Source organism: Rissa tridactyla, chromosome 1 (genome assembly GCF_028500815.1).
Source record: "Rissa tridactyla isolate bRisTri1 chromosome 1, bRisTri1.patW.cur.20221130, whole genome shotgun sequence".
In the NCBI taxonomy this organism is placed as follows: Eukaryota; Metazoa; Chordata; class Aves; order Charadriiformes; family Laridae; genus Rissa; species Rissa tridactyla.
The window spans coordinates 164,635,619-164,646,717 of record NC_071466.1 but is presented as its reverse complement, the minus strand read 5'-3'; the positions used below and the strand labels follow the sequence as shown (position 1 = coordinate 164,646,717).

At 62.9% G+C, this 11,099-nt stretch overlaps 1 protein-coding gene across 1 annotated transcript; it reads left to right on the top strand.

Moving 5' to 3' along the window:
- The first annotated feature begins 366 nt into the window (after positions 1–366).
- SHISA8 (shisa family member 8) lies at positions 367–10,662 on the top strand. The gene is made up of 4 exons (XM_054221962.1): positions 367–1,011; positions 9,229–9,353; positions 9,455–9,595; positions 10,193–10,662. The coding sequence occupies exons 1-4, from the start codon at positions 464–466 to the stop codon at positions 10,507–10,509; spliced, it is 1,131 nt and encodes a 376-aa protein (XP_054077937.1). The 5' UTR covers positions 367–463; the 3' UTR covers positions 10,510–10,662.
- Positions 10,663–11,099: the final 437 nt, after the last annotated feature.

Here is an 11,099-nt window from a genome sequence, read left to right as displayed (position 1 = left end):
CTCCTTCTCCTCCTCCTGCTCCTCCCGCTCTGGTACGAAGGGCTTTCGCTGCTTTTCCCTTTTCTTTCCCCCCGTCTCGGAGCGCGGTGCCGGGAGGCGCGGGCAGAGGCGCGGGGATGGGGCGGCCGCCGGCCCCCTGCCCGCCCGCCCGCTCCCGCCGCCCGCCGCCGCGTCCCCTCCCCGGCCGGCGGGAGGCGGCGGTTCTCCCCCGCCGCCCACCTCGCCTCCTGCTCTGAATTTCTGCCCGTCGGCCGATCTGGGGAGAGGCGGGGAGGGGGTACGTCCCCTCGCACTTTTTTTTCCCCTCAGTTATTTTTTTCCCTCCCTTTTTTGCCGTACCCCCCCCCCCCCCCCCCGCCCCCCATCACCCTCCCTTTCTCCAGCCCGTTTCTCCTCCGCGGGGGCTTTCGGCGGCCATGCGGCCGGTGCCGGGCGAGCGGCTCTAACTCGCCCCCTCGCCCGGATGGCCCCCCGGAGCCGCGGGCGGATGGAGCCGAGCTACGTCGTGGGTATCTGCTGCCTGGTGCTGCTGGAGCCGGGCCGGGTGTGGAGCGGCGAGGCCAGCACCGGGGCGCCCGGTGAGAGCGGGAACGGCAGCCAGGCACCGCCGGCGGAGAGCACGGCCCCCGCGCCCACCGGGGCGGCACCGGCGGGGGGGGACCGCTGCCGCGGTTACTACGACGTGATGGGGCAGTGGGACCCGCCGTTCAACTGCAACGCCGGCATCTACCAGTACTGCTGCGGGACCTGCGGGTACCGCTTCTGCTGCCAGTTCAAGCCCGGGCGGCTGGACCAGAGCGGCTGCTCCAACTACGACACCCCCAATTGGGTCAACACGGGCCAGCCGCCCGCCCGGGTGGACGAGACCCCCCAGGACCCCACTCGCGACAAGACCAACATGATCGTCTACATCATCTGCGGCGTGGTGGCCATCATGGTGCTGGTGGGCATCTTCACCAAGCTGGGCCTGGAGAAGGCACAGGGTCCCCAGACGGAGATGACCGTCTCCAGGTAAAGGGGTCCGGTCCCCCCACTCATCCCGCTCGGTCCCCCCGTGGTTGGAAGGCCACATCCCCAGCCCCTTGCATAGGGTGAGCTTTGACTTGACCCTGGGGCTGCCAAGAGGGTGAGATCCCCAAAACCCCCATCCCGGCATGCTGAGACACTGCGGGGGGAGAGTGGGGGCTGGTGCTGGCTGCAGCCCCCCAACATCTCCCAGCAGGGAGGGCTGCCAGCCAGGACAGCCTCCAAGAGAAGGGGTGATAATACACCCATCCTCTCTTAAAATGACCTGCTGCGTCCGTGGAGGAGGCCTGTCCCAGGCTCAGGAGAGCTGTCCCCACCGCAGGTGGGGTGGGTGATGTGTCAGCTATAGGACGTCGCTCCCCCCACCCCAAAAAAGCTGTGGTTCCCAATGTGTGGGGGAGGCGAGATGGGGTCTGCTTGTGCATGGGGTGACTGGGGACCGCAGTCCCCTTGGGCTCAGCCTGGTCGGCAGTGCAGGGGGAGAGGAGACGGCAAAGACAGCTCTGCCGTGACTGCTGCGCCTCCTCCGTGTGCGTGTGCTCGCGTGTGCACACGCGTGTGTCTGTGTACATGGGTATGCACGGGCGCCTGCCTCTCTGCACTGGGGTGGGACATCGCCCTTGCAGAGGGGGGAATGAGCTGCACGTCCCCCAGGGCTCAGCCTCCAGCGGAAAGTCAGCCTTCCCCTGTCCCCTGTGCGCTGTGGCTCCAGCCCCTGGCTTTTTGGCCCCCTCCCAGGGCTGAGTTTGGGGCTGGCGGGGGGAAGGTCAGGGTGTTAGGCACCCCTCGGCATCGGTGACTCCCTGTGCCTTCCCCCGCTCCCGCCCGGCTCCCATGGCCGTCGGCGCATCTTCCCCTCTCCCTCCCGCAACAGTCCTGGCTCCAGGTACACACTTCTCCCGCCATTTTTCCCCGCCCCTCACTGCACGGCCTCCCCCCCGGCTTCCAGCACTGAGGTGTCATGAGTGGTCCGGCCTCGGCCCTGCAGGCTGCACCACCGGCTTCCCCAGGGGCAGTGGAGTCGTGTGCCCGAGGCTGGGGCACATGGGGATAGGCAGGAGGGACAGGTGACACCCCCGGCCTGGGGTGGGGGGATGGGGTGGGGGGGGGCAGGGCCGGGCAGGGAGTGACAGGGCAAGGCAGGAGGTGCAGGCAAGGCCAGGCAAGGGAGGGCAGGGCTGGTGGCCCCAGTCCCAGCCCCAGCTCTGCTGCTTCACTGTCCCCTCGGTGTCATGTCGTACAGCTTCTCCACTTGGGTAGATTTTTTTCCTCTCCCTCCTTTTCTTTTCTTTTCTTTTCTTTTCTTTTCTTTTCTTTTCTTTTCTTTTCTTTTCTTTTCTTTTCTTTTCTTTTCTTTTCTTTTCTTTTCTTTTCTTTTCTTTTCTTTTCTTTTCTTTTCTTTTCTTTTCTTTTCTTTTCTTTTCTTTTCTTTTCTTTTCTTTTCTTTTCTTTTCTTTTCTTTTCTTTTCTTTTCTTTTCTTTTCTTTTCTTTCTTAACCTATCACATTCAATGAGTTTTAACACTTCAGAGCGGCTGCTGGCAGCTCCAGCCTCCCCGGCGCAGCTCTGCCCCTGTGGCTCTGACTCAGAGCCGTCCCCCCTCGGCCTCCCCTCCGTGCACATGCAACGCACACGCGTGCACACGCGTGTTCACGCACACACACACACAGGAGCCAGGGCAGGTTCAACAAGGTGGTCGTGCCATGGCTGCCCCAAATCAAAGGGGGAGGGATGGAGAGGGGGCCCAGCGAGGGCCGCAGGGGCAGACAGAGGGGTCAGGGGCTGAGCCGAATCCAGCACCTCACCGAGCAGCGGCGTGCACGCTCTACTTCGCGTCTTCCCAGTGAGGACATTGGGCCTGGCGATAAACCCATTTTTATGCCATTTTGTTGAGGGATTTTAGCTTTAAAAAAAAAGGAAAAGCAGGGCTGGAGGAAATTATTTCACCAGGAAGATCAGAGAGCTGCCCTGATTGCAGCCCCCCAGCATAGACACCCTCTCTCCTTCCCCTGGGGTTCCCGCCTCCCCCTGCCTGCCCGGGCCTTGGGCGGCCACTGGGTGCTGCACCCCAACTCCAGACCTGCTGCATCCCATTCCCAGACCCACCCCACTCCTTGCGCCCACCTGGGGGGAGCAGAGGCTGGCTCCCCTGCTTGGATGAGTGTCCTATTTGGGCATGGATAGGGGTCACAGGGCCCTCCTGAGTCACATGAGGCAGTTTTAGGGGGAACCATGCTGCAGCCCCCCTCGCCCCCCCCCCCCCGCACCTTGGTTGGGTGCTGCTGTGTGCCCGCGCCTCCCCCCCCGTGTCGCCTGAGGAAGCGCTGGCACCTTGACAGGATCAATACGGCCTCTGCCAGCCTCCCGACTCCCCTTCCACTCGCCGCCGACGCATCTTTTTTTGGAGTGTGTGTGTCCCCACCTCCTGGGAAGGAGATACTGCGCTTGGGGAGGGGTCGGTACCTGTGAAGCCCGGACCCGGGTCCTCATCCCCTGCCAGTGGGTCTTGCCTTCTCCCATCACCGGCTGCGGGGGGGTGTTTTCTGCATGTAGCCTCAATTCTGTGCCATGTCTTACCCCATGTCCTCCCTCCCTCTGGCTCATGCAAGTCTGAACTTTGAGTTTGGGGAGATCGGTGCCTTTTCTCCCCAAAGCCACAGATCTTTTGGGCACTGGCATAGAGATGGGCAGGAGGTGAATGTACCTCGCCCGCCTTTGTGGGACAAAATCAGAAGGGCACCTCCATCACTGCAGAAGCCAGGAGAGGTCTCGCCGTCCCCAGTGCCCCCTGTCCTTCTGTGTAAGCAGTGAGCAGCTCCAGTTCCACGGGGACGGCGACTGGCAGGGAGCAGCTCGGCTGCCCGGTGATCCAGGGCAGGGCAGGAGCAGTGCACCGGGTATGGAGCCATAGGCACTGGGCAAGGCACCAGCCCGGCACAGCCTGCTGGGTGCTGGGATGATGGAGGTGGTGCCCAGGGCTGGGTATGTGGCACGGGCATCCGAAAAGGCATGCTGTCACCTCCATCCCGCTGTGCGCCCAGTTGGCCTGGGCAATGCATCTCATCTCGGTGCTGCCGAGAGAGCAAGGTTATTTCTGGCTGTCTCACCCCTGCACCCACGCGCGGCACAAGGCACGGGCAGTGCCACCTCGCCTCCCTCCCAGCGCCTCAGGTAGGAGCTTCTCATTTGCTCCTCGGGCACCGCATCGTGGCCTCGGGCCAGCTCCCTGTTGCACGGCCGGCTTGGTTTCCATTCCTATCCCTCCCTCCCGCCGGGGTTTTTCCGCTCCTTGGAGTGCTGCCCGCTGTCCCAGGACAGCTCCCACTGCCGCTGCTCGCAGGCTTCCCACTTAGGGGGGAAGATCAACCATTTCTGCACCTCTAGATGTCATTTGTCGTGGTCCTGGTCGTGGTCTGAGCCCAGGAAGAGCGACCAGGCATAGAAACCCCACCAGCTCCTCCCAGATGGAGACACCTGAGCCCTTGTCCAGCTTGTCCTGAGACCCCAATACCTCGTCCTCCTCCAGCACAGTTTTTCCTCCCAGCTTTGGCTGCTGGTTCACCCAGGGGAGCGGGTGCCTGAGTGGCTGCAGCTACCTGGTGTGTGTCCCCCGCTTCCCCGTCCACCTTCCTCCTGCAAGGCCTTATGGCGGCTCCCGCAAACTCCTCTCCTTCCTGCTCAGCTCAGGCTTGGCACCCGTCCCCGGCACTCGCTCAGCCTGGCCAAACCCGCGTTGAGTCAGAAACACCTGCCCGTGTTTTTCTTCAGGCCCCGGATCTCCGGGGACGTCGGGTCCCTGCGGGATGCCGGAATCTGGCTGCGCCCATCGCGTGAGAGCAGACCTCTCCCCAAAACCCTCCAGGGGGGGATAGCAGGTTATGACTGGGGTGAACATCCCTATGGGAAGAGCTGGATGAGGAGCAGCCTTCTGGGGGGCAGCAGGATGCTGGAGAGGGGCAAAACAGCCAGCGGGAGCAGGTGCCCTGGCAGCCGCAGCAGCCAAACCCCCGATGCTGGCTTTTTGCTCTCTGGGCCCCCCTGTGCTGTTTGGGGTGTCAAAACCTGGCCCCGCTGCGTATCTGACTGCGCTGGGTGTTTCTCTGGCACCAAACCGTGCCTGTGGTCAATGCCCATGTTAGCACGTGGCAGCAAAGACCTAGAAAAGGTGTTTGCAGGCAGCACGGCGAGTCGTCACATGCCACCCTGGCTCTCTGGGGCACGAGAGAGGGGACCCAGCTCTGGCAGGGGTGGAGACCCAGACCCCTGTCCCAGACTGGACACAATGTCCAGCCAGGCAGGCTGACTCCCACTGCCCAATGCTTAGCTCCATCTCCCCCCACTGCAAGTCATTTTGCAAAGGTGCCTTGCTCACCCCAAGCCTTCCTGACCATTCCTGAGCATCCCAGCCCCTCTGGCTGGGTGTCCCACGATGCCCAACCTGCTCAGTTGCACAGATGGGCCCCCCCCTGCCCCGAGGAGATGCACTGTAGGCCATGGGAAATGTCCCCACCGGGAGGTGATGGCAGCACTCTCCCTGGGTGTGAAGGTGGCATGGCCAGCCAGGGTGCCAGCCCACTCGCAGCCACGGCATGCCACGTGTCTCCTCCGCCACCGCGCCTCTGCTTCACACCTCACCATCCCACTCAGCCAGCGGCTGCCACCTTCTGCTTCCCCTCCAAGGGTTCACTCCAGCCTGGGGCAATGTCACTTCGCCCGTCACTCCATCGTCTCTCCTCCGGCGGCTGCACTCCTGTCTCCTCCCATCGCTTCCTGTCCCCTTGCCCAGGGCTTGCAGCCGCTCTCCTGTTGGGCATGGTGGGTGTGGGGCTTGGGCTTCCCAAAAGTGGGTCAGCCCCTCTGCCAGGCCCTGGGTCCTGCTCCCACACGGGCACCTCCATTTCATGCACCGGCGGCTCCCCCGGGGCTGGCTCTGGAGCACCGAGAGCTGTGTGCCGGCTCCTGCTGCAGAGCCGTCAGCGTCTGTCATCACTGCTCCCGGATCTGCCTCTTCACTCAGTCTCGGGGCTCATTCCAGGCTGGTTTGGGGGACCTTGGGGGACATTGGCACAAGCAGGCTTGCCGCGGAGGTGGCTGTGTGCCACGCAGGCGAGGCAGTGCCTGGGAGCAGGATCCTGCCCCACTGCCCTTCACGCATGGCCTCGTGTGCTCAGCATCCATGGCCACGGTGGTGGATGGAGACCTCACTGGTGCCGCTCGTTAGTGTTTTGTTGCAGATGATCGGTGAAGGTTTAAAGCCGCATCTGCCCTGTGTTCCCCGCCTCCATCTGTACCCTGGAGCCGTCTCGGTCGTACAGACCGCTGGGTGACCTAGGGAGATGCAGCCTGACCTTCCCCAAGCCCCCCAGCCATGGGACCAGGCTGGGGCTTATAAAACGCCCAAAAATGTGTACAGCGAGACAGCAGCTCCTCAGCACAGTGTCACCTTCCAGGTCCACCTCCCTTGCACCACACCACCTGGGGACAGGGAGGGGAGTGCAGCCCTGGGGGCCGTGCCAGCAGCCCTGGCCGGCAGCACAGCTCGTGGTACAAGGGGGGAGAGTCCGGGTGTTGCAGGCACTGAAGGCTTGTGCACACCTCTGACCATAGGAAAATCGCTCGTTAAGAGCTGGTCACCCCGTTATTGTTAATTGTTATCATCCGCACCCCAGGCGGTCGGCGCGGAGGGCAGGCTTACGAGAAAGAGCGCTGATGGATTTATCTGGAGAGGAAAAGTCACAGATAAAGGATTGCTCAAGCTTCATAAATAGACCCGAGGGTAAAAAAAAAAATATATATATATTTAAAAAAAACAGGTCAAATCGCATTGAACTTCCTGGTGAAACAAGCCTGTTTGAGTGCTGGGCCCTGGGGACACGGGAGAGCAGGCAGCGGCCTGTGGGGAGGGGGCCGGGGAGCAATGCACCCCGGGGAAGGTGGCTGCTGATGGGGCGGCAGCTCCCTGGGTTGACAGTCCCTTGCCCGCGCCCTCGGGGGACCTGCTCCCACCCCCAGCCCTGCTCGGGCGCAGCCCACTGCCTGCCTGGGCTTGCACCCAGAGCTTCTCTCGGTGCAGCATCCGTGGCCAAAGGAGCCTGGATGGGCCCAGCGCTGGGGTCAGTCAGCTGCAGGAGGTCTCCCTGGGGGGGGTCTGTGGGGTTTGAATAGCTCCAGGCTGGGGGTGCCAGAGCCTCCCCAGGCAGCCTGGCCCAGCGTTTGACCACTCTTGCAGGAAAAAAGGTTTTTCTTCTGTTTAAACAGAATTTCCTGTGTTTCAATTTGCACCCGTCGCCTCTTGTCAACCGGGTGCCGTCCTCATTGCACCGTCCCTTCAGATATTCACCTACATTGATAAGATCCCCCTGAGCCTTCTTTTCTCCAGGATGAACAGTCCCAGCTCTCCCAGCCTCTCCTCATAGGAGAGATGCTCCAGTTCCTTCATCATCTTTGTGGCCCTTTGCTGGACTCTCCAGTATGTCCACGTTTCTCCTGTACTGGGGAGCCCACAGTTGGACCCAGCACTCCAGGTGTGGCCTCACCAGTGCTGAGCAGAGGGGAAGGATCACCTCCCTTGGGTCTTCTGGCAATGCTGTGCCTAGTGCAGGCCAGGAGATCATTTGCCACCTTTACCCCAAGGACACATTGCTGGCTCATGGTCAGCTTGGTGTCCACCGGGACTCCCAGGCCCTTTTCTGCCAAGCTGCTTTCCAGCTGGTCAGCCCCCGGTACGTACTGGTGCCTGGAGTTGTTCCTCCCTCGCTTCCCTTTGTTCAGCTTTATGAGGCTCCTGTTGGCCCATTTGGAGATTAAATGATCCCAGGGGGGTTGTTACCCAAAGTTCCCCAAGAATGATGTGAAACGAACCTAAAGGGCAAGTGACCCTCCCTTGTAGCTTTCCTCTTGCCATCGCTCTGTGATGGTGACTGGATATAAACTGGAAGTGTAAATGTCCCAGGAACAGTCCTTGGGGCACTCGAGCACCTGCACCCCCGGGCATAACGCATTGCTTTCCCCGTTGTTCTTGCAGCCTTCCCTGGCAATTCCCCACACCAGATTCGTTGGGCTTTTGAGTGCTCCAGAGCCATGAGCTGACACATCCACCAAGTCAGGATTATCCCCCCGCTTCCTCTCCAATTTGCATTTATGCATGTTGAGTTTAATCTGCTGTTTTATCATCCAGCCACTTGCTAACCATGAGCAGCTGATGCAGCGCCCACTGTCCTATGAGCCAGCCTTCGAGGTGCGAGGCACGCTGACTGTGAGCCAGGGATTAGGGCGCCAAAAAGAGCTCTGAGTGGACATCTCTGTGCCCATGCAGTCACGCAGAGCTGGTCTCTGCAGGGGGAATGGCGTGGTCTCCTCTCCACGAAGCCCTGCACCGGTAGGAGCATCATGTCCTGCCCCAGGACTTGCTGCCGAAGGCTGCAATGCCGCATGGGCATGTCCTGCTCCAGCATCGCTGGTGTGCCCCGTTCCGGCATCATTGGTGTGCCCAGCTCCAGCATTGCTGGTGTGCCCTGCTCCAGCACCACCAGCATGTCCCGCTCTGGCACTGCTGGCGTGCCCTGCTCCAGCACCGCTGTTGTGCTGTGGTGGGACTGCAGCATCTCCGTCCATGAATGTTAAACGAAACAGGGCTTTGTCTTATGTAATGGTGTTTAATGTTTAATGCTGTTACTTACAAGGAGGCATTACGCATGGACAGCGCATGCGCCGGAGGCTGCTGCTAGTTCATCTTCCTCCCCGATGAGGTGCAAGCAACGCCTCTAATCCCTTCCTCGTGGTCCTCTCCGCTTCGAAGGGACTCGCGTGGAGGTGTCGTCTCTTCTCCCCCCACTCCACCAGGCTCTCACTCCGGGGATGCATCCACAAGGTGTTGCTCCAGCCACCACCAGTCTAGCTTCCTCCTGCTTGGTTCATCATACCCTTGCAGCTCACTCCTAGCCATGTGTCTCCCTTGCCGTCCTCACCCGCTGACCCAGCCCCAGGAGGGCTCAGCTGCAACCAGACCCCAATTCACTGTTGGATGGGGGCTCGCCACCCCTTCTGCAAAAGCTGGGTTGGGAGCCTGGGTGCGCTCCTTGCTCCCAGCAGCCATTTCCTAGCCCCAGGCTGCCTCCAAAGGGGGGGGGTTCAGGGCTGGGACGCGTTGGTGGGGCCGGGGGAGCGGGGTGTCACCCTAACGGCCCTTCGTCCCCTCCCCAGGACGCTGACAGACCTGCTGAAGCAGCCGGGCCATGGCCCCTCCGAGCATGTGGACGGCCTCATGGGGGGCGTGCAGGTCCCGCTGGGTGAGGGGCTGGCCCGGGGCCCCCCCAGGAACAGCATAGGTAAGACACCAGGGCAGTGGGGAGAAAAACAGCTCCCTTGGGCGAATAAAGGCAGCAGGGGGATACATGGCTGCCCATGGCTGAGCCTCTGCCCCCTCCAGACAAGCCGCCCTTGAACAACGCAGTGGCCATCACCCCTTCGCTGGGGCGGCCCCACAGCCACGGCAAGCGCTTGCCACTGGCCAGCGGCCTGGCCCTGCCGGCCCCTGCCTACAGCACCTACGCCACCCTCAAGGCTGGAGGTGAGTGCCGCCGCTGCCGCGTGGGCCGGGATGGCGGCCGTGGGGGGAAGGATGCATCCCGTGGGCCCCACCGGTGGGTGGGGAGGGACCGGGGAGCTGCAGCGGGGCACGGGCAGGAGGGGCACCCCCCCCCCAGAGGGAGGCTGGGCGTGGCCGAGGTGCTGCAACCCCCCCACCTGCCCACCAACCAGCACCCAGCATCCTACTGCACTCCTCAGCCAATCAGCACCCGGGATCCCGCATGGACCTACTGCACTACCCAGCCAATCAGAGCCCAGGGTCCCCTATGGCGCCACTGCACTGCCCACCCAATCCGAGCTTGGGATCCCCCATGGACCCACTGCAGTCCCCAGCCAATCAGCACCCGGGATCTCCCCAAACCCTGCAGCAACCCCCACCCAATCCGTGGCTGGGATCCCCCACTGTACTCTCCAGCCAATTGGTGGCCAGGATCCCCCCACTCCCCAGCCAATCAGCACCCAGGATGCCTCCTGCGGGCCCCACAGCCTCCCCAGCCAATCCCTCCCCCCAGACACCCCCCCGTGCTGGCATAGGGGGTGTCCCCGCGGGCGTGACACCACACCCCTGTCCCCGCAGAGAGCGCCCCCGAGGACTTCTACAGGCGGTTCGGGGGGCCGGAGGTGTCCCCCGGCGGTGCCCTGCCCTTCCCGCCCGCCGAGGCCCCAGCACTGCCCGAGGGCTGCCCCCCGCCCAAGGCCAAGGGCCCCAAGCTGCCGGGGGGCCCGGCCTTCCCTGGGGGCTGGGAAGGGGGCCCCCCCCGCGGCCCCCGGCGGCCCGGCCTGCCCGCCCTGCGCCCTGAGGGGCCGCCCGAGGCCTTCGTCCCCGCCACCCCGCTGTACGGCCAGGCCCCCCGGCACCTCGCCACCAACAGCAAGACCGAGGTCACCGTCTGACATCTGGCGGCATCGGGAACGGGGGCTGTCCCCTCATCCGAGGACGGCTGACAGCCTACCCCGGGGCGGGGGTGTCCCACCGGAGCAAAGCATCGTAGGTCCTACATAAAGCACAACGGCTGGCCATGGCAGGAGACACACCGTCCTTCCTCTGCCGGGGTTGGGGGCTGCCGGCTGCGCTTCACCATCGAGGAGGCACCGTGGGCCAGGCCATCCCTCTCATCCAGGCAACGAGTTTCAGCCGTTCTCAGCCCGCCCACAAGAGGCTGAGCTGGGGGGGCACATTGGCAGAGCAGTGTGCTGCTCAGGGGATGGGGTGCGATGCTGGACAGACCACAGCCTTGAGGGATGGAGGGACACATCTTGCTGGGGCCAGGTACCCCCACCTAGCCCCTGCAACCAGGTAGGGGAAGAGCAATGGACTCAAAGCACCGTCCCAGCACTGCTGGCAGAGCCCAAGCAGCCTCTTTCCCTCCCCAGCCTCCCCTTCCCCACTACCCCAGCCTCCACCTTGTCAATAAATACTACATTAAACTGTACGGCCTCAGTATGGATTGGCTGGGGGACCCCACGCTGCTCCCAAAAGCCCA